At 41.9% G+C, this 23,729-nt stretch overlaps 1 protein-coding gene across 3 annotated transcripts in view; it reads right to left on the bottom strand.

The window, feature by feature from the left end:
• Positions 1–7,218: 7,218 nt before the first annotated feature.
• LOC137430135 (bMERB domain-containing protein 1-like) overlaps positions 7,219–23,729 on the bottom strand; it is a 53,090-nt gene continuing 36,579 nt past the window's right edge. Inside the window, exons 3-7 of one of the 3 annotated variants that reach the window (XM_068120755.2) lie at positions 17,304–17,377; positions 14,665–14,779; positions 11,181–11,260; positions 8,195–8,310; positions 7,228–7,957 (exon numbers count right to left, since the gene is read on the bottom strand). In XM_068120755.2, the coding sequence (XP_067976856.1) occupies positions 8,195–8,310; positions 11,181–11,260; positions 14,665–14,779; positions 17,304–17,377 (385 nt within the window). In that variant the 3' untranslated portion in view covers positions 7,228–7,957. Of the gene's footprint in view, positions 7,958–8,116; positions 8,311–11,180; positions 11,261–14,664; positions 14,780–17,303; positions 17,378–23,729 lie in introns of those variants that run through there. The other 2 variants (XM_068120735.2, XM_068120745.2) reach the window with 2 other exon arrangements.

Here is a 23,729-nt window from a genome sequence, read left to right as displayed (position 1 = left end):
AACATTTATATTTCACCACAGACACTCCTTTGTGGAAAAATAATTTCTAAATATATCTCATTTTCTACTTTGCAGGACATGGAGTCTAGCAATATGGATGAAGACGTTACTCCACCTGTGCTCAATTGCTTCATCTGTGCACGCTCGGATACACCAGCTGAAAGGCTCATACAGGCAACTCCAAAGGGATACTCAACTTTATTGAAACAAGCAGAAACTGTCGAAAATGTTACTGTTGTGGAACGTATGAAGGAGGCTCAAAAGGAAGGAAAACTGAGGTACCACCAGAAGTGTAAAAATGATCTGTACAACAACTTTGTTGTAACCACCAAGAAGTCAGCTCAAGCATCAAAGGCAGAGAAAGAGTCATCAAAGTTGAAGAGAAGACGCACTACTTGTGAGTTCAGTTCATCAACTGGCTGCAGTTCTAGAAGATCACAGTCAGTTGACCTCCTGTATAAGGATGTATGCATTCTTTGCAACCAACCAGCCCAGCTCTACAAAAATAATCCAGCACAAGCTAGAAAGAAATACAGAGTGCCAGATAATTTGACTGCAGATACACTGAAGGCAAGCTTGCTGAAGACAGCACGGAGTCGCGGGGACGTCTGTCTTGACAATCGGTCTCAAGAACATCTGAAGGCTTGCAGGAACAAGTGTCAGCTGACTATCGATGCCAGTCATACTGTGTGTGGTGGGGTATGACTTTGGACCTAAATCAATCAAGGCAATATCATTGGATATGAACTTGAGTGCCGTCTTTATGATCTGAGTCTTCTCATCTCCATGGTCAAGATTAGCATGATGCTCTCGCAGAATATTGTCGGTGCCATCTTTGAGACAGAGTACATCTGCCCTTCTTTCCTGTGTTGTGAAATACAAGGTGTCTTCGTATTTCTCTAGAAGTTTTATCTTTAGCCAATGCTTTGAATAAGAAAGGCTCTTCTCTGGTGACTGATCAAACTCCTGCAGCTTTTCATGGACTTGGTCCATGTTCATTACCCCATGCTCTAATTCTGAGTCTAACCATTCGCAGAATTCAATAAAAACTGCCTCTCGCTCCTCATCAATACTCCTCTGTCCTCTCTTCCTTTTTCCTTCCTCATCAGTCTTGGACAAACTGTCACCTCTCGCAAACATAAGTTTGCATCGCAAATGGTACAGTGTTTCTTCTGCTACCAAGTCGTTGATCCCTTCCAGGCGTCCAGTGACTTCAGTGCCCCAGTCATCCCCGCGACTCCGTGCTGTCTTCAGCAAGCTTGCCTTCAGTGTATCTGCAGTCAAATTATCTGGCACTCTGTATTTCTTTCTAGCTTGTGCTGGATTATTTTTGTAGAGCTGGGCTGGTTGGTTGCAAAGAATGCATACATCCTTATACAGGAGGTCAACTGACTGTGATCTTCTAGAACTGCAGCCAGTTGATGAACTGAACTCACAAGTAGTGCGTCTTCTCTTCAACTTTGATGACTCTTTCTCTGCCTTTGATGCTTGAGCTGACTTCTTGGTGGTTGCAACAAAGTTGTTGTACAGATCATTTTTACACTTCTGGTGGTACCTCAGTTTTCCTTCCTTTTGAGCCTCCTTCATACGTTCCACAACAGTAACATTTTCGACAGTTTCTGCTTGTTTCAATAAAGTTGAGTATCCCTTTGGAGTTGCCTGTATGAGCCTTTCAGCTGGTGTATCCGAGCGTGCACAGATGAAGCAATTGAGCACAGGTGGAGTAACGTCTTCATCCATATTGCTAGACTCCATGTCCTGCAAAGTAGAAAATGAGATATATTTAGAAATTATTTTTCCACAAAGGAGTGTCTGTGGTGAAATATAAATGTTAACAATCAACTCAGAATCATGAAAAACCCTTATTTGACCCCTCATAAGTTACTTAAGGGCCGATGAAAAAAAAAAAATTCTCGAAAATAATTTTTCGGTACCCGAATTCAACAGCTTTTTTCCTGGGTTTCCCACGGGAGTTGACCTTCAACATTTTAACACATGTTATTACACACCTTTACAAACATATTGGTGAAGAAATTTTTTGGTAACAATTTAGTTAACAGATTTGTGAAATATCTCATAAAATGTCCTTACTATTTCTATCATTGATTTAGCATAGCGCGATTTGGCCAACGTCTGGGTGAATCGGGTGAGTCGGGGAAGAATCGGGGAAGAACTGTTCGGCCGCGGTTACCTCCGCTCGGTAAAAATAACATCTAATCCGCGGACCGTAACAATATATATTGTTGCGGATCCGCCGCCGACCTTCTCCCCTTAGCAAGGGGGGATTAATCCCCTTGTCTTTACTGACCTGGCGCGACCCGAGACCTATTACGTCCCTTCCGGACAGTGCTAAATAGGGTTTCAGGACCAAATTCGCTGTTACCTAAGTACTAGCGCTGCCCTGGAAGCGAGGAAATAAGCCTCGCACGAACCACGTGTGACGGTGATATGCCGAGCGGTTTGCGTACTTATTAGTTGCTAGACCCGATTGGAGCGATCTTATTCGTACCACGCTTAGTCAATGGAGAAATCACAAAGGCGATCGAATTGGAAAGGAAAGGAAGAACAAATATGTTTAATTATGATTGCACGTTAGGGTGCATCAAACGCCCCATGATTTTCAAAAAGTTGTTGTATTTTAATGTCTATTCCCTCAAATGTTACACTTGTTGGTAGAAGTATGTATGCAAAAAATAGATGAAATCAGAGGTGGTCCTGGGTGGCCACCGGCCACTTTTATATATTTAGGGCCATTTAGGGCCACAGCTAAACTACTTTACAAGATAATGTAAAATTAACTACAAGATAATGTAAAATTAACCATTATACCTATATACAAAAGTAAAGTCCTACTTTTACTAAATGCCTAATATCAAACAGTTAAAACAACCTTACATGTCAATGTAAAATTAACCAAAATCGTTCTTCATATTACAAAGTTGTAGTACAGTGTTGTAGTATTGTACTTTCATTGATTAAAAGTTTGAAAATGTATTAAGCACAACGCCAATGTCACTACTCCAACTTTGCTCGTTTCCGCAAATTTGGCCTCGCTTTGCGGTCACATTCAACCACTTGAAGAAGATTTTGGAAGTGGTCTTCTCTTCTTGCAGTTGAGACAAAATCAGTTGCGAGCTTTACTGCTCTCTCCGCAGGGTCATTCACAACATTAAGCCCATCCACAATGGACTTGGCTGCCTTGAAGTGCTCATTGTTCTGCCAAGTGTCAACATCCTCTGTTAGGAAGGTCATATCTAGGTGAAGAAGGTTTACTGTAAACCACGAGTCCTCGTTCACAAGATCAGCCAGGGTTGTCGCTTCTGTAATTTTTGGAAATGACGGTTTGCCATATCCAGAACCGTAGAGGTGTTTTGGAGTGCTTGGCATTTCATCTGGTTGTATGGCCAGTAACACATCTGCAAGGGCACGACGATCCTTTTGAGGAATTGCATTGCTGAACAGTGCCAAAACAACCAGTTCTGGGGTTAAATACCACAAATGTCTATCAAAGGCTTTCACAGCGCTGACTGAAATGGTTGAGTTGACAGCTTTATAGTTGAGCAGAGTCTTGTAAAAGCACAAATCAAACCATGGGGCATTTGAAGCAGACTGACATATGAGCCACCAATCACAATAAATATAAACAACAAAAACAACAAACTCCTTCAGTTTTTTCTGTTGATGTTGTGTTGTTACAGTTCCTCGAGGTAGTAGAGAAATTTGCTCTTCAAGTAGGCATATTTTGATGGAATAAAGAATCTTTGACATCCACCTTGCTTTATGCATGGCCCCTGGTCTGTGGAGTGTTCCTTGTTTTGTGACATCATCATTGAGGACTACCTGGCAGAGTTGTGCCATTTCCTTGTAGTCTTCCCTACAGTATGAAGCGCTTGTGCGGATTGTGCTTAAAACCTTGTTTTTGCAGGATAAAAGCAGCTGTTGTGCATAGTCATTGTACATGGAAATGTCAATTTTGGTTAAACTTTCATTCTTTGCATGCGATATGCGTTCCCAATTCTTCTGGAATTTTTGGAACAAAGATACTTCTGGAGACTTTGATGCCTCAATTTTGAGAACGTCAAACACATGATCCAGGATTACCTCTCCAACATGATGGCGACATGCACACCACAGAAGAGCACGGTCCAGTTTTGATTGAATGGTAACACAGGCAGCTGTAACGTGTCCAGTGTTTGATGCTGTTGTGTCAAAACATAAGTTGACAACTGATTGTTTGCACTTCCATGAATGTAGATACGTGTAAGTGTGCTCGGCAATGATGTCACCTGATGACCTATCACTTCCAGGAGGATATCTAGCCACCCCCAGTAGCTTTACATCAGTGGCATTCCCAACCAACACTGGCAATCTTTCTTCCTTGACATTCTTGTTTGTGAGCGTTGGTATCTGCTTGCCATCCCAGTGAAGTGTTGCAGCTGTTGGGGCGATCCAATTTTCTTGAATATCTTTGGCGATAGCACTTGTTATTGATCGTCGAGCCTTATCAGCAGTTGAGTACGACTTGGCCACACGACGTGGATCACCTCCTGCCTCTTGAATTACAGCTTTGGTGAGCGCAACCTGTTGAACAGGAGTTATATTTAGTCGAGTAGCAACAGACACAACTGAATGTCTTTTCAGAATATCATGAGGAATAAAGGCAGATGTACCTGCATATGTTGATCTGTGGTGACTACGCTTCCTTTGAAACTCTGGAATCGCCTCTTCTTCAGTTTCTTCCAAGCTATCTGCAGAGAGTCACTATCATCAGAGCATACAGAACTAATTGTCATCTCTTGTACACTGGATGATTCATGACGTTCTCGTCTTGAAGCTTCCGCTAAGAGGCGTTTTTCTTTTCTATGATCTTTATCAACTTTCTTCTTGTCAACACCACCAAATGAGGCTACTCTGTCAGATTTCATTGACTCTAAAAATACTCTATCTTCCTCATTCTTAATGTTTGTCATTGCATCTTTTGTCCATACACCAAAGGTCTTATCAAGACGTTCATTCATGGTTTGCAACTTAGCCAAAGTGCTTGGAGATTCTCGGCGAGAAACAGGTATTTGACGCAATTTGTTATTGTCATTAAGAAGGTCAAGTATTAGTTTGCAGCATTGATGGTCTGAAAGCATAGGAATATTTGCTTTAGTGTAGAATTTTTTCAGCTGGATAAGGACGATGCTGGCAGATTTCCATTTCAGTGGCTGAGTTTGTTTGCCTTCACATATTTCTTTCTGGATGTACCACATCACGCATCGAAGAACCTGCCGGCAAGTTGGGAGGCGGACTCCTGTCAATGTACCATCTGCTTCTGTAAAAGCATTGCCAAGACCAAAAATGGCACTTGCTAATCTGGTCTTCTTATCTGCCATCTGAAAGAAAATAAAGGATATTATTAGACTACTAGTATGGGACCCACGATTAGACCTCCGATTTCATTCATGTAAAAATACAAACTAATTATCAAACCATCGTTTTTTGCATAAAATTGTTATATTTGTATTCCTCTCATCAAGACCTTCAATTTGATACCAAACATGACTAGGTTTGGGTGTAAAATAACAAAATCAAACATTTTTACATAGTGCGGCCCCGAAAATGGCCCAAAATATATAAAAGTGGCCGGTGGCCACCCAGGACCACCTCTGATTTCATTTATTTTTTGCATACATACTTCTACCAACAAGTGTAACATTTGAGAGAATAGACATTAAAATCCAAGAACCTAAGGGCGTTTGATGCACCCTATTGCACGTATTTACAGCTCAGGACAAAGAGACACAGGGAAATCCTTAAACAGTCTTGCTCTTAATACCCCAGGACAAACGGGCCCGTCTCACACACACACTCACACGGGGATTGCAGATTGGCAGGATGATGTTCAGCAGTGACGCGGTGGTCGTACAGGATCGGCCCCGTCTCACTCTCCACGGTCCCCGGCACGTCCCACGAAGATGAAGGAAGGCGAAGGCAGGGACTCGTATCGTGTCGCTCGAACAAAGCGGGTAATCTCGGGGCGAATGGTAGAGGGTGGACTTTGCGCGGCTGGCGGTTACTCAGGCGCGTTCACTCGCTTTGGCCGAACCGCGTGAGTTATCAACGCCCTGTCTGCCCCCACGTATTCCACGTAACAAAGTTCATTCAGCGCGGGTGATTCCCGTCAAGCGCGTCTCCTTTCTCTGTACTCAGAAGTCACTTCAGCGCACCTCTCCCGTAACTCTGGTCTGCGCGCAACTCTCTCAACTCACCAGCGCCTCTCCCTTCTCATAACTGAGGTGGGGGCTTTGCGCAAAGGGTTTTTTTATTGCCACGCCCTTAGAACCCTCTGGAACTCACCAAACGCTCTTCACCATGCCCTCTCACGCCATGCCGCTCGAGCTCCGATTGGCTGGTTCATTCTTACCGGCCCCACCGCCGCCGCGCCGAGCTCAACCCTCCTTCACCTTTCGAGGCCCTGCCTCGTGTTAACTTGACTAGGGGACAGCCAAATGGGACGCGGGATGGATTGCGCCCATAAAGGTAGAATGGAGGCTGGACGCAAAATGAATGTAGGGCCTATTCTCCTGTCTTTACACAACGCAGGTACTAAGAGAGGAAATGGCCTATTCTTACACATACTAAGACATAACTAAACTACAAATGGGCCTATATGTTGCTCGTGTGACTAACTATGGGGGGGCAAACCTTTAACCTTTAATGACTTCAATGTGCCAATCTCAAAACCGCAGCAATATATATATGCTAATGCCATCTGTCCAACCCTGAAACAGTATTCGGAGAGAAAAAAAAAATCAAGTAAAAGTCGCTTCAATGTAATCGAAATCTATGGGAAAATTGTAATTCTTTCAGACAAAAAATTGAACTTGAGTGGTGTATAGGCAACAGACCGCTGCCTCAATCACTCCCGAATTTATTTTTCTTTATTGATAATAAATATATAAGTCCCATTTAAACTATTTCAACCAGCGCAAGAATAAAGGCTTCTTCTGCTAGTTTATTCATACTATTATACTGTCCACATTTGACTTCATACACTAGCAGTAAATAGGAGAAATTATTTTTCAAATAAATTGTATGCTCTTAGTTAGGTTGGGTCCTTGTTGACCCCAACGTGCTTTAATTTTGTTTTGGATAGGGATATTTATCCAAACCATTCAACTATCCAAAAATTGTCTTGCAGTCAAAACATGATAATCACAAAGAAGAGCAAAAAAAAGTGCTCCAACTCTTACAAACAGCTTTATTCTTGCTTCAGTGTGCATAATTAAACAAAAATTGATACAAACGCCACCCAAGTTGAAATAAACACATGCACACATTCTCTAACAATGTGGCACACAAGTATAAAGCCAAGTAAGATAGATTGGTTTGGACAGTCAGTCAATGGATGCTGTATCTGTACTCATCCTTAACAATGCCGACTGATTATATGCTTCTATTGTTGGTGTAACAACAGAGTTCACCAGATATTATCTTATATTTGGTGAAATAATTTATTTAGATCCCTGAACATTGCACAAGTTGTAGGTCTTTACTTATCGGCAGGCACGTAGTTTGGAGATGTTCCAACAGCAAATTGTTATGAATGTACCATGCATTTCTTTGAGCTCATTAATGTGTTCATCTCATCGACTCAAGCAGAAACACCATTTGTTGTTTGGTGAAGCTCGCAGGCATTGCAGTGTTCTCGGTACGATAATTTTGGTGTCACTGCTGAAGTGCTTCCGATAAAGTGAATCAATCAATGAGTAGAAAATTTGGCAAGATGAATAACGACACAAGGACCCATGCCACAACATGCAGAGAAGATTGTGAGGTGGGCCTGAAGTCCTCATTTAGGGGGTCAAGGCCGTCACAGGTAGGCAGCAGGCATTCCAGCAATACTGCAGCATTTCCAGGGACGTGCGTGCCAGCGAGGGCTTGTCAACCGGAGGTTGCGTCCCAGAGGGCCCTGTTTAAGTGGCATATAGATGAAATGTTAAGGTTACCTCTTATCATCCACATCATATAATACCATCTGCAACCTGTTTAAGCCATTGACTGTGTCTGTGTGGCCAAGATGCCTATTCAAAAAAACCACTCTTCTATAATTTGTCACTGGATCTTTTACATTTAGCTAATTGTAGATGGGAGAGCAGGCTAACTTCCTTTTATTAATGTTGCGTGTGTTATGTATGTAGCTTCTGACTCATGCGGTCCTTCGCTGGAAGATAAGAGCATCCAGGTTGGGTTCTTCCCTGAGATCCGCAGTACGACAAGGGCATCCAGGTTGGGCAGAAATGCAATGGTGCCACACCACGTTCCCTGAGAAATCCAGCAAGGCTTTGTGTCGCAAACAAAGAGGAGAGTCCAAAATGTGATACTGCATTGTGACCAACATTTATGTATGTCCACTCCTCTTACCTACTTCACAGCCTATCAAACTCAAATTTGTTTTAAGTGAGACCACTGCAATTGGTGCCAACTCATCCTGCTCCAACAGTGAATGGGGTTGACCCCAGTTCAATGTTCATTTGATAACTGATTAAATGCACTCCAGGGTGCGGCATTGTACACGTGACTTACTGAACTTTGTTGTCATATTTAAAGCTGTGTAGATTAAGTAACTTGATCCCAAAACAAAATCTCAATTTTGCATTCCACAGCTTGCTGTAAAGTCAATCTCACGAGTAGATCACATATTTTGAATCCACTGTTTGAGACTCAGAGCGGTAATGGATTCCTGGACAATTTACAGTGCCTTCAGAAAGTATTCACACCCCTTGACGTTTTTCACATTTTGTTGTGTTACAGCCTGAATTTAAAATGGATTAACATATAGATTTTTTTGTCACTGATCTACACATAATGTCAAAGTGGATTTTTTTTTCATTTACAAATTGTTACAAATTAATTAAGCATTAAAAGCTGAAATGTATTGAGTCGATAAGTATTCAACCCATTTGCTATGACACTCCAAATTGAGCTCAGGTGCATCCAATTTCCTTTAATCATCCTTGAGATGTCTCTACAACTTGTTTGGAGTCCACCTGTGACCAATTCAATTGATTGGACATTATTTAGAAAGAAATACACCTTTCTATATAAAGTCCCACAGTTGACGGTGCATATCAGAGCAGAAACTCTACCATGACGTCCAAGGAACTGTCCACAGAACTCCGAGAGAATTGTGAGGCATATATCTGGGGAAGGGTATAAAATAATTTCTGGAGTGTTGAAAGTTCCCAAAAGCACAGTGAGGTCTATCATTAGGAAATGGAAAGAATGTGGAACTACCCAGACTCTTCCTAGAGCTGGCCGTCTAACCAGAATGAGCAACCGGGCAAGAAGGACCTTGGTCAGGGAGGTGACCAAGAACCCAGTGACCTCTTTGACAGAACTACAGAGTTCCTTGGCTGAGATGGGAGAACCTGCCGGAAGGACAACAGTCTCTGCAGCACTTCATAAATATAGGCTTTATGGGAGTGTGGTCAGATGGAAGCCACTCCTGAGAAAAAGGTACATTACTGTACACTTGGAGTTTGAAAAAATGCACGTGAACGACCCAGAGCATGAGGCAAAATATTCTGTGGTCTGATGAGCCAAAAATTGAACCCTTTGGCCTGAATGCAAAGCGCTACGTCTATGGAAACCTAGCACAGCTCATCACCCATCTAACAACGTCCCTACCATGAAGCATGGTGGTGGCGGCATCATGCTATGGGGATACTTTTCAGTGGCAAGGGCAGGGCGACTTATAGGGATAGATGGAATAATGAATGGAGCCAAATACAGGCAAATCCTTGAGAACCTGCTTCAGAGTGCAAATGAACTTAGACTGTGGCGAAGATTTACGTTCCAATAACCCCAAGATTTAACCCCAAGCATACAGCCAAAGCAACACTGGAATGGTTTCAGAACTAAACCGTGAAAGTCCTTGAGTCGCCCAGCCAAAGCCCAGACTTGAATCACATCGAGAATCTGTGGAAAGACTTGAAGAATGATGTTCACCGATGCTCCACATCCAACTTGGCAGAGCTTGAGCAAATCTGCAAGGAAGAATGGGAGAAACTCCCCAAATCCAGATGTGCAAAGCTGATACAGACATACCCAAGAAGACTCCAACTTGTAATCACTGCGAAAGGCGCTTCTACAAAATAATGACTCAGGGGGCTTAATAAATTAGATATTTCTGTTTTTCATTTTCAATCTATTTGTAAAACTTTCTAAAGCATGTTTTCCCTTTGTCATTATGGTTATTTTGTGTAGATCGGTGACAAAAAGATTAAATGTAATCAATTTAAAATTCAGGCTGTAACACAACAAAATGTGAAAAAGTCAAGGGGTGTGAATACTTTCTGAGGCCACTGTACATCATGTGAAGCTGTATAATCTCTCACTGCATCATTTCATATCCTGATGGCACTCGGACATGAAAACCAATGACGAATAATGCTGCTAACACCGTTATTTGGAAAGGCCACCAACTGGATCAAAAACCTGCACTTTCTCGAGATAATTTCTGGCATACACAAGAAAGTAAAAATAAATAAAGAGGGAGAGAGACATACTTTCCAAAAGCCAGTGCAAGTCCCTCATAAGGACCCTCTTTGCAGTCCATGATCTGGTGGTGGACATTTGTTTTCATGCTTCACTAAATAGCTGTTGTTCACTGCCCCTTTCCTATGCCATCTCCCCGCGCTGCATAACGTCATTGCCGGGCACCAAAGGGGGCTCGGCAATAACGCACGCTGAAAGGGAGTACTCAATTTTCACTCCGGTTGTGTGTTTGTTTGTTTTCTTGTTTGTTTGTTGTACACCGCTCCTTTCCTTTGCCATCATCCAGTCGCTGCATAACGTCATTGCCGGGCACCGAAGGGGGCTCGGCAATGACGCCCGCTGAAAGGCAGTACTCAATTTTCACTCCTGTTGTTTGTTTGTTTGTTTTCTTGTTTGTTTGTTGTACACCGCTCCTTTCCTATGCCATCTTCAGACGCTGCATAACATCATTGCCGGGCACCGAACGGGGCTCCGGCAATGCCGCGCTGGAGGATATTTAATTATTTGGCATGGGGGCGGTGTACTTTGAATGTATCTGTACTTGTCTATTGTTTTTTCTGACTGAAGTAAGAATAAACTCAAGATAACACAACAGATAGAATGTTGCTAACAGCTATATTGAGAAATACACTTACCAGATGTGACAGGTTCATTGGTGTTCCTCTTAACGTCCCTCTTTGCAGATGATGCTCTTTCTCTGTCCTCTTCCTGTTCTCTGCAAAGAGGTAAAGAAAGATTCACTGCTATTATTTTGCAATCATAATGGGAGATTAATAATCTGTATCCCATCCTCAACTATCTGAAATCCCACATCTGTCAAACCCCTTCCTCCTTCCTCTGTCTGTTCACCATCCTTTTTTTTTTTTAAATTAAAGACCTAAATTATTTTGAACAGGATATCAGCTAAGAAAAACTGTGGCTGAGAAATAAAACGATCAAAGTGTGCAGAAAATACAAAGTGAGAGTACATTGGAGGTGGACTGAAAATTGAGGACAAATCCAGATTTGAGACACATTATCTTCCATATTCTATCCACATGACATTTAAGATGTTTGCATCCAACCCCAACATGCTGTCTGAAGGGAATATTTGAATAAGCCTCAACAGTCATTCAGAGATACAATTAGATTTCATTTTAAGTGAGATTTTCTATTTCCAGCAAAAATGAATTCCATAACCAAGCAGGTCCATTGGTGTTTTTAAGGTCTAATCAAAGCTGGAAGAAGATAATAGTTTTGATTCTCTTGATATTTCATGTTAAAGACTTCATCTGCTTATCTGCTTTGATTAGGAACCTTCCTTCATAAAGGTATGGTGATTATACAGAGGAAATCTCTATGCATGCAGTGGCCTGCAAAAGTATTCACCCTGTACCAATAAGGCCACATTTAGATGAATTACGAATTATGTAGAAACTTGATCAATTCAACTGCGTAGCCGATATGTCTCGCGTAGTCCCTGCCCGTGACAATGGCTAGATGCCCTCGTTCTATCCTAAAAATAAACAAGTTTGATTTAAATCCCTTCAGCTGTTCACACCTATCACATTTTTTTCACATATTCGTTTCTCAAGTTAGGTTTCACATTGATCAGTGAAGCGGTTTTGGAGAAGGGTTTTTTTTAAAATAGCGGCTTTCAAACGAATATGGCTGCCAAACCACGTGACATATGACAACAAAAATGTACACTCTGCATATTAGGCTATTAATTAAGCATTAAAAGCTGAAATGTATTGAGTCGATAAGTATTCAACCCATTTGCTATGACACTCCAAATTGTGACCAGGCCGGTCTTGCTTCATCTGCACCACATACCCAACTCAAGAACAACCTGTTTGAAAAACTTTGCTGGTCGGAGCACTTTTAATTTATATATTCTTTCATTTTTGAAAAATGGGTAGGGGATCACACTTGTGAAGTTTTGTGTTGATCGGATAAGGTTCGTTTTTCTTTCCAAGATGGCTGCCAAACCACGTGACCTACGGCCCCATCATTTTCAAACTATATGCAGCCATGGCGTTAGATGGCATTTGTAAAGTTTTGCATCAATAGGGTAAGTGTTTTTTGAGATATAATTATTTAATACTTTCCTTCCATCCAATATGGCTATGATGTCATAAATTTAATATTTCAATACAAATGGGTCATCATGTGCATGCAATTTAAGATTTTTTAGGATAAGGCATTGGATTAAAACATTTATGACTGGTATACCACTTCACCGATTATGTCATCATTATCATGCTTTTGTTCCTCATTGGGAGAACTTGACAATGTGCCAAGTTTCTAATTTTTCCATTCAACAGTTTCCAAGAAATAATTTTTTCAAGGTTTCCTTTTTTCGGTTTCCAAATTTCATTATTCGTGTTTAATCCAAGATGGCTGCCACACCACATGACCTATGATGTCACAATTGTCATAACATTCTACATGGATGTCGCTACTACCCTGAAAGTTTTGGCTCAATCGGACATGTGGTTGCTGAGAAAAACGAGGTTTAGCCCATATGGACGGATGAACGTATGGATGGACAGACAGACAACCCGAAAACATAATGCCTCTGGAAGGCCACCTTTGGGGGCGGAGGCATAAAAAAAATTCAAAATGAAGTTTTTTATTCATAACTGAAGAGATCAAACGATACACCGTTGTAGTTGAAGGAGGTTTCATGCCAGAAATACCTGCAATAAACATGTACAAATCAAAATTTTCTGGTTGCAAAAATGTTCAGCCCCTTAGTTCAGTATTTGGTGGAAGCACCTTTTGCAGCAATGAGTGTTATGAGTCTTTTTGGATAGATCTCTACCAGCTTTGCACAGCGAGATGGCGAAATCTTTTCCCATTCTTCACGTGAAAATTGCTCTAGTTCTGCCAAGTTTGATTGGGATCGTCAATGAACTGCAATCTTCAAGTCTCACCATAAATGTTCAATTGGGTTCAAGTCAGGACTTTGACTGGAACACTCAAGAACACTTGTGTTCTTATTCAGTCACTCCAGTGTGGCTTTAGCTTTGTGCTTCAGATCATTGTCTTGCTGAAATGTGAATCTCCTACCCAGTTTCAGATTCATGGCTGACTCAAGCAGGTTTTCATCAAGGATTCTCCTGTATGTTGCACCGTCCATTGTCTCTTCAATTCTGAAAAGCTTGCCAGTCCCTGCTGATGAAAATCAGCCCCATAACATAATGCTGCCACCACAATGCTTTACAGTCTGGATGGTGTTGACTGGTGATGCGCAGTGTTAGGTTTGTGCCAGATGTAATACAGTACTTTCAATTTAGACCAAAAAGTTAAATTTTATAAAAAGCCAAAAAAGAAAATTACATTTTCTTATAACCCTCTCATGGACGGTGCTTATTCACAAATGTATGTCTGACTTCTTTGGAAAGCTCTTTGGTCATCATGTTTGCCTTGTTGGTTGACCAAGTGAGTTGCACATTAAACTTCCTTGGATAAGTGGTGGAGCTTAATTTAATTAATACTTCATGAATAGATGACCTTCAGATATACATGATCGGTAAAGTAAGTGCATAGTACTTGATGAATAATGCACAGTTTCAATTTTTGATTGATTGCCATGGAAAGGATGCATATTCATATCCCATGATCCCATGATTATGTGAGCATTCGAAAAGAAAAATACATCTTGAGCGATCTTCGAGAATGGCAAACCACCTGCTCCTGGTGTCTGCAAAGAGGTCCGTCCCGGACGGGCTGTGTGCATACATAATCCAACCATTATGCCACCATTCATCATGAACATGTGGCTAGTTGAACATGATACAAAATTCCAGTATTGCCCTTGGCCACTGAAATCAAGAATGTGAATTATTTACTTGAGGATCATCTATCAAACATGCATGGAGAGTGGCATGTACCAATTGAGAATTAAACTTGAGAGAGGGGGAGGAGAGAGGAGGTGAGGGTGATAAAGAAAAATGAAGTTAAAAGTTATGAGAGCAAGGGTAGCAGAGGGAAGGGTCATACAGAGGGTGGGAATCAAAATTTGCACTTGCATTGCATATGGTATGTAATAAATAGATTTCCCCTTAAAAGCCCTGCAAGCTCTACAAAGGTGTGCACTGTAGTTGAGTGAATTGGAAAGGACACAAAGGCTACCTTCTCCTCTCAAACTCCAGATCTTCCACCAAAATATCTCTCTTGTCAACCAGGGCCTGGACCATGCTCATGAGCTCTTCCTCTCGCTGTCGTGACCAGGCCGGTCTTGCTTCATCTGCACCACATACCCAACTCAAGAACAACCTGTTTGAAATACTTTGCTGGTAGGAGCACTTTTAAATTATATATTCTTTCATTTTTGAAATATCATTTATATAATAATAAAAAATCCAGAACCTGTCATGCAAATTCAAATGTACACATTGTATGCCTGTACTCCCTCACCAAAATGTACTATAGGAATGTATCCTTTATGATCAATTATAACAGTGTAAAAGTATTCAAGAGATTTGAAAGATAACCATAGTTTCACTGTAAAATATCAAGAATCCATAAACCGTTAGATGTTTCGACTTATTGTTCACTCATTATTATGATAGTCTATTGGGTGAATCATTCCTAAAGGATCTTATAGGAATACACTATAGGACATGATTATCCAATATAATTCTGACAACATTGTTTACATCATAAAGGGCATATTATATCACTTATAAGATTCCTATCGGCCATTTTGATGAGTATACACACGACATCAAATCCCTTATAACATTCCTCATCGGAATTTTTTTTTTTTTAACTACCAGCAAAAATACCTGTCCCTATTGATGAGAAAAGTTTGTCAATCCATTTACATTATTTCATTAACTGTAAAAGGGTTAATTGTGTTGACACTAAAAAAAATCTGGCATTTTCAATTTGAGGCCAGTTGGTTGTCCTGTTTGCCAAATATTGCTACATTGGTCACCTTGGCCTCGATTTGCGGCCTCTGAGGCTGCGGCCACATAGCCCATGTTACTTCCGCCACAACGTTGTACCTGTACCCCACGTATGTAGTTTTAGCTTTAAAGTAGTAGTTTGTAGTATGTAGTAGTTTGTACGTATGTAGTAGTACGTATGTAGTAGTTTGTAGCTTTAAAGATGTGGCTATGTACATGAGGAACAGACCCACAGAGAGACATTTGCATTTATATATTATATACAGTTACGTGAAAAAGTAAGTACACCCCATGTAAAGTTTTGACTTTTTCAACATATTTCAACATACAGCTATTTGATCTTCATTTCAACAATATTGATATATAAAGGTGATATAATATAACAAATATCATGAATCATTTACATTTTGTAGTCCATTGTATCATTTAAATAAACATAAATGCCAATTTCGCATGTAGAAAAAGTAAGTGCACCCTTGGCTCTAATAGGTGGTATTGCCCCCTTTGCCAGAAACAACCTCAAGTAGGCGTTTCTTATAACTGTCTACCAGTCTCTGACATCGACTGGGAGAAATTTTTGCCCACTCCTCCATGCAGAATTCTTTCAGCTGTGCGATGTTTGAGGGGTTTCTTGCATGCACAGCTCGTTTAACATCCCCCCACAACATCTTGATGGGATTTGGATCCGGGCTTTGACTTGGCCATTCCAGAACCCTCCATTTCTTTATTTTCAGCCATTCCTTGGTGGATTTACTGGTATGTTTAGGGTCATTGTCATGTTGCAAGGTCCACCTTCGATTGAGCTTCAACTTTCCGACATATGGCCTCACATTATCCTCAAGCACCCTCTGGTACAATGAAGAATTCATAGTGGATTCTATGATGGTGAGCTGCCCAGGCCCTGATGCAGCAAAGCTGCCCCAATCCATAATATTTCCACCACCATGCTTTACAGTTGGTATCAGGTTCTTGTGGTCAAATGCTGTCTTTGGTTTTCGCCAAACATGTCTTCTGGTACTGTGGCCAAATAGCTCTAGCTTTGTCTCATCTGTCCAGAGCACATTGTTCCAGAAGTGCTGGTCTTTGCCTAGGTGTTCATTGGCAAACTTTAGTCTTGCCCTGATGTTCTTTCTGGACAGCAAAGGTTTCCTCCTGGCACACCTCCCATGTCGATCAAATTTGTGCAGCCTCTTTCTAATGGTAGACTCGTGCACTTTGACATCAACAGTGGCAAGAGCTACCTGTAGGTCCTGTGTTAACATTCTGGGGTTCTTAGAGACTTCTTTCAGCATCTTGCGGTCTACTCTCGGGCTGAACTTGCTGGGGTGGCCTGGCCTGAACAAGTTGGCAGTTGTTTGGAATCTTCTCCACTTGTAGATGATCTTCCAGACAGTCGAATGATTGATTTCAAATTGTTTGGAGATCTTTTTCAATCCCTTCCCAGACTCGTAGGCATCTATAACCTTCTTTCTGAAGGCCTCAGAGAGTTCTTTTGATCAAGGCATGGTGACGCCGCACACTTCAACAACAAAGAGCAAACCAAACTAAATGTCTGAGGTTTAAATAAGACAGGTTCCTCCAAGATCCTCTCTAACGATGTTCGAATCATTTGCTCCATATTGATGCCCATGATTTTGGAATGAGATGTTCGATGTTCGGGTGTCCACATACTTTTGGTCATTTGGACTGGTGCAGTGGTGCATGGACTTTAGATTTATTACAAGGAATGGTTGAATGAGTCATTAAAATGAAACATAGTTGGGCATCTACATGTTTTGTATGGAAAATGGTGGGGGGTTTTTCATCTGTCCACCCCAACCTTTGCAGTTGTAGTTCCTAAATAAATGAGCAAAAACCTACCAGGTAATAGCTGCAGCTTCTTCAGCTCCATTTTGAGATGAACAATTTCTTGACACAACTGAAAGTCCTCAACCCTGAAAAAGGACAAGTTTGGTCTATTTTTACACTCATTTACTCCAAATGACGTCATAAACAAAACATGTCATTGCAACTGCAGGGTAAATTCAGGTGACTCACACCGATTCATCATGTGTCATCACATTCCCACTAGTTTATACTGTAACCACAGCCAGGTGTTTCAATTAAGTGTACAAATACCTTGCGATATTCTTCTTCCAACTTGTGCATGATAAAAACCTTGGGATTTTTACAAAACAATTCCCTACTTCAACCTATAATGATTATCAACATGACCAAATGATACAGCAAATCGATTTGCATTTACAACAAGAGAGAGCATTTAACTCTGTGGAGCCTAGCTAGGGATATAGATTACCTTTAGATTTGAAAATGAATGATCTGTATTCAAGTAGATCCTCTCTCTCTCTCTCTCTCTCTCTCTCTCTCTCTCTCTCTCTCTCTCTCTCTCTCTCTCTCTCTCTCTCTCTCTCTCTCTCTCTCTCTCTCTCTCTCTCTCTCTCTCTCTGTCTCTCTCGTGTCTCTCTCGTGTCTCTCTGTCTCTCTCTGTCTCTCTGTCTCTCTCGTGTGTCTCTGTCTCTTTCATTTTGGTAGGATGGTATAATAGCTTTCCTCCAGCTTATAGAGGAGCTTATGCCTGTAATTGCATGCAGGACAAGGACATCAGTATACTTTTACATTAAGTACCAATACATTTTCTAGTCGATGTGCAAATCGATATACTTTATGTCTCTGTCATAAAGTTCATTTCATTTCATAGCAAATCGACATACTTTATGGGATATCAACTTGCATGAGAACGATAAAAAGCCAACGCATTATATCTGTTTTTGAGTGTTTTTGCTATGAAAAAGTGCAACTATCATAGCGTCGGATAAACACTTCATTTCATTGTTACAATGTGTTGTTGATATTTTTACAATCAGGTTGATGACCTTGGACCTTTCTTGGTCTGAAATAGCTTCGGTGGCGCTCACAAGACTCTACGGATGACGAAGTGTTGGTGCAACTTTTAGAACAATATGTGATGTTGACATTGATTGCTTGTTTTTCTGTATTGAATACAAATCCTCATCGTGCCTATATTTATATTACATGTAGGACAAGGACTCTGTTTCTGACATCTCAAAGACAAATGTTGTGATCTCAATGTTTCTTCAGAGGCATATTGAGCTATCCTGCTTTGCACTTTGAATTAATAGTATCATGTATGGCGACATAGCAATGTGTCTGTGCTTTGAGTCCTAAAATATTTCAACTTGTCATCTATCTATAATTCCAGTAATCTGTGTGTGTGTGTCTGTGTGTGTGTGTGTGTGTTTGTCTGTGACCGCTGTTTCTCGACAACTACCGGTCCGATATACTTGAAACTTGCCAGGTGTGTGTCTGTGTGTGTGTGTGTGTGTTTGTCTGTGACCGCTGTTTCTCGACAACTACCGGTCCGATATACTTGAAACTTGCCAGGTATATTGCTGGGGACCCGAGGATGTGCCTTTTCAAGGTTTGAAATTAATCGGACAAGTGGTTCCCAAGGTATGGTCACCGTACTCGCAAGCCGTTCGCTTTGGCTTTGCGAATGGACCAAACCATTTCATGTAAATAGAGGGGGGGGGGGGGGGGGGTTTGCGAATGGACCAAACCATTTCATGTAAATAGAGGGGGGGGTTCTGTGGTCGTTACTGCCACGTGGTTTCAAAGTTTTTTTTTGTTGTTGTTGTTTGCACGCATGTTTTTTTGCACGCACGTACGGGCAAGCACGTACGGGCAAGCACGTACGTGCGGGCACGCCCTAGTTTATTTAATTCGAATATCATTCATTGCATATCTCATCATTGTCAAGATTCAGAATCACAAACCTTTTTGACCATATTTTCAAAACTCGAAATATGTGTGGTGGTTCACGTTGTGAGGAGTTGTGAAGGACCCATGTGGAAATCACATATTATAGGTTGAGTTGTGTCTCGTCGGCCATGAGGTGATGTGAACAAAGCTAAAATTTGGAAGATTTAGCTTATTGGAGATTTCCTACTCCATGTGCATCACGTGATGCCAAGATGGTTGTAGACCAGAAACAGTTTTATTAATTAACCCTCATTAACCTGAAGCAAATGTATAAACTCGAAGCTCAAATCATAAAAGGGAATAAAATTTGCCTCATATTATAAAACAAGACATACTTTTACAAAATATACCATCCAGGGACCTTTTGGTATCGACATTGCAGACAGTAGATGTCAAAAGCTTGATGATTCATTTGTATCGGACTATATTGAGGAATGTGTGCGTATATCTTGTTGGGAAGAATACTAGAGGGTGTCCATAAAGTCCTTGTCCAACAATGAACTTTTATAAGTTTTGATGTGCACATGATAGAAACTTATTCAATGGAATACTGCTCTCCCCTCTGGGCCGGTGGTCCTGCCTCACACCTAGCTCGGCTTCACGCTGTTGAAACCAAAGCTTTCAGAATCATTGGAATCTTCCACGATGACGCTAACTCCGAGGGCCTTTCACTCACTCACCGCAGGCAGGTTGGTGGTCTTTCTGTCTTCTACCGACTCCTCTCCGGCCTTGCTCCCCCAGCTCTCTCTGTGCTCTGTCCCCCAAATATTCCAACAGGTCGCACAAGATCTGCCTGCAACCCTCTTATGGTTAAACTGCCAAAATCAACACTCTCTACTCACCTTCACTCCTTCATTCATCTTTTCTCCGGCCTCTGGAACAAACTCCCTCACTCTATTCAATTCCACTCCTCCCTCCAGGTCTTTAAAATAGCTTTTCACCACCATCTCTTATCTTCCCCCATCCAAAACCTTGATCTTATTCCACTGTTAATTCAACCCAGATCCACTTTTTTTGAAATACCGACTTCTTTCCTGGAAGTCCTAGCAGTGTCCTTGTGGGTTTTTTTCCCTCTCCCACCTCCCCCCCTTCCCATGCCTCCCCCCCCCCCCCCCCCCCAAGCCCTCTGCCTTCCACAGATCTCCGGATGTCCCTGCTCTCTATCTTGTTGTCCCGCTCCCTTTATCATATGTTTTATGTGTCAGTTTGTCTTTTTGTGATCAATGTTAGCTCTTACACGAGCCTCGATCTTGTATACAAAAATAATAATAATAATGATAATAACTGTAAATGGCATATGAAAGCATACTTCATTAAGTTTTGTTAATGTTAATGCTGTTATTAATGTTGTTGTTATTGCTGCTGTTAAATTCACAATTCCACTGTGTTTCTTGACGAGTTGACATTTGCTGATGAGGCAAAGTCTACGTCAGTAGTAAAAATCAACCACCACAATTACCACATTTGGGGTCAGAAAAACATCAGGAAGTCTGCCAACATCAGAGACTCGTCAAAATCGATGTCTGGATTCTCCTCAGGAGTCACGCATCATCGGTCCTTCCTTTTTTCTTTTTTTGGAAGAAGCAACAGTCAATGGTGAACTTTACTTTGGAATTATTGTAGAATTCCTTTGTTCTCAAGCACAGACACTCCATATGTTTAATAAAACACAAATCAAAAAAATCTAATAAGATACAAACTTATAAACCTATAAAAGTACAGTCGCCTGTGGAGGATTTCACGTCTAACAACACTCGTGAATCTCTTGGACAGCATCGCTCTAAGCTACAAAACGGACCGACCCAAAACAGCCCATTCGTAATTCGCTTTCTTCTTTTCAAACGGCCTAACTCAAAATTGGGTTTAAACACGGATCTACTGCATTTTAAAATTGGAAGGTCCATCAATATATTCAAATTTTTCTTATATACTATATATATATTTTTTTTTTTTTCACTATATCTATTTTTTTTTTTTTTTTTTTTTTTTTTTTTATATAACCAATTTGAAATATCTAAGCAAAATAACCAAAACCATTATTAGTCCATGGGCTGGGGTGGTTTCTGTCTGACTCTGTCTGACTTTTATGTGCCCTAAGTTTCTCTTCATATTATTGAAGTAGACCATGTGGATTGTGGGACATCAAAAAAGTGAGGGTGGACATCTGGGAGCCTGGTCAGATTTGAGAAAATAACGTCACAATATCAAACTTTTGCGTTCATGAGGCGACCAAAAATTTGGGGTAGGGGCAACTAAAATGCTTATAATGCCACAACCATACATGATATAACTGCAAACTACCATTCAAAATATTTGTTTTTATTCACTCTACATGTGACAATATGTAATTATCTGATTATTATGCAAATTTGCTGTCCAGAGGTCAAAAGGTCATGGAAATCGGGGGTTGCTTAAAATCTGACCCACCGGAAGAAAAATGTGAGTTACAGGCTGCCTGTACTACTTGAGAATGTTTGCTGGCTGTCAGAGGTTGCCAAGACATATCTCTATCACATGATATGCATTGTCATTCCGGTCGTAAGTTTGTATATGTACAATCAGGTCACTCCATCCCCATCCTCTGGTCGGCTCGGCGCACTCCCACTCATCGTCCCAGCGCACCTAGTCACGGCACCGCACAATATCGCACCTCCTGCCTGCGAACCCTGGCTAAATCACCTGAATTCATCCCTGCTGTTCAAAACAACATCAAGCTCACCCTGTTCAACACCCGGTCCCTCAACAACAAATGCCTCATCCTCAACGGCTACATCCTGGATAACAAACTGGACTTTCTCTGTCTCACCGAAACCTGGCAACAACCACTGGACTACTACACGCTCAACCTCACCACACCCAATGGATATTCCTACGTCAATAAACCACGCTCGGAGGGCCGAGGTGGTGGAATTGCCGTTATCCACCGTCAAGACATCAGGACCAGCCTCATCCCCATCGCCTCATCCTCATCCTTTGAACACCTGGCTTTTAAACTCTCTGGTCGCACGCAGTCAGTCATGGCTGTCGTCTACCGCCCTCCCAAACCACACCCATTATTCCTGTCTGACTTCTCCTACTTTCTGACCCAGCTATGTTCCCTCTCCCCCTCAATCTCCTCCTTGGTGATTTCAATATCCACATGGACTCCACAATAACCACTGACTTCACTGATTTACTCACCTGCTTTAACCTCACTCAACATGTCAACTTTCCTACGCATATCCGTGGTCACATTTTGGACCTTGTCTGCTCCACTGGATTAATTTTGCACCATCTCTCTGGCTCCGACCTCACCCTTGCTGACCATTTAGCCATCACTATGACCATCAACATCCCCACGCACCCCAACACCAAGACATTATCGCACTATCAACTTCCGTAAGCTAAACGCTCTTTCACCTACCTCATTCTCATCCACCCTCTCTGAAAAAATGTCCACTTCTCCCTTCATTGACCTCCACACCCCTTCCGACCTCACTGACTACTACAACCACACTCTCTCCTCCTGCCTTGACCAGCTTGCGCCTGTAAAAACCAAAACAGTTTCTTTCACCCATTCTGCTCCCTGGTTTACCCCTGAACTCCGCCTGATGAAAACTCGTGCTCGCCAACTTGAAAGACTCCGCAATAAAACAGGTCTCACAGTTCACTCCCAAGCCTACAAGGACCACCTACAACACTACAAAGATGCCCTCTCCCACGCCCGCTCCGCCTACTACTCTCAAATTATCCACTCTGGCTCCGGAAACCCAAAAGCACTCTTCTCGACAATAAACAAACTCCTCCGGCCCCTGGACACCACCACCCAGTCATTCACAGTAGACAACTGCATCTCCTTCCTTTCTTTCTTCCAACGCAAAATTGACAACATCTACAACAGCTTGACCACCGCCGCACCCGCTCCCCCTCCAAGCACCTGCCCCCCCTTATCCTGCCTTCCCCTGTCTCAATTCTCCCCGGTCTCCCCTACTGACCTCTCTGAACTCCTCATAGGATTGAAAACTGCCACCTGCACTCTTGACCCCATCCCCTCCAGCTTTGTCAAGGCCTCCCTCCCTGCTCTCTCTCCACTTATCATTGCAACAATAAACTCCTCCCTGTCTACAGGCATCGTCCCACCATCCCTCAAAATTGCTGCTGTTACCCCCATTCTAAAAAAACCTGGTCTAAACCCTGACACCCTAAATAACTTCAGACCCATCTCCAACCTACCCTTTCTGTCAAAAGTTTTGGAACGCGCTGTAGCCGCGCAACTCAAACATCACCTCTCTGCCAATAACCTGTATGAAACATTCCAATCCGGATTCCGCTCCAACCACAGTACTGAAACAGCTCTCCTCAAAATCACCAACGACCTTCTCCTCTCCTCTGACGCTGGCAACCTCAACATTCTCGTCCTCCTCGACCTCAGCGCTGCCTTTGACACCATCGATCACACCATCCTCCTCACCCGACTTGAATCCACCTTTAACGTTACCGGCACTGCCCTCTCTTGGATTAAATCAT

Source organism: Myxine glutinosa, chromosome 1 (genome assembly GCF_964187855.1).
Source record: "Myxine glutinosa chromosome 1, kmMyxGlut1.1, whole genome shotgun sequence".
Taxonomy (NCBI): Eukaryota; Metazoa; Chordata; class Myxini; order Myxiniformes; family Myxinidae; genus Myxine; species Myxine glutinosa.
Note: the sequence above shows the minus strand (reverse complement) of the source record. Positions and strands in the feature narration are given on the sequence as shown.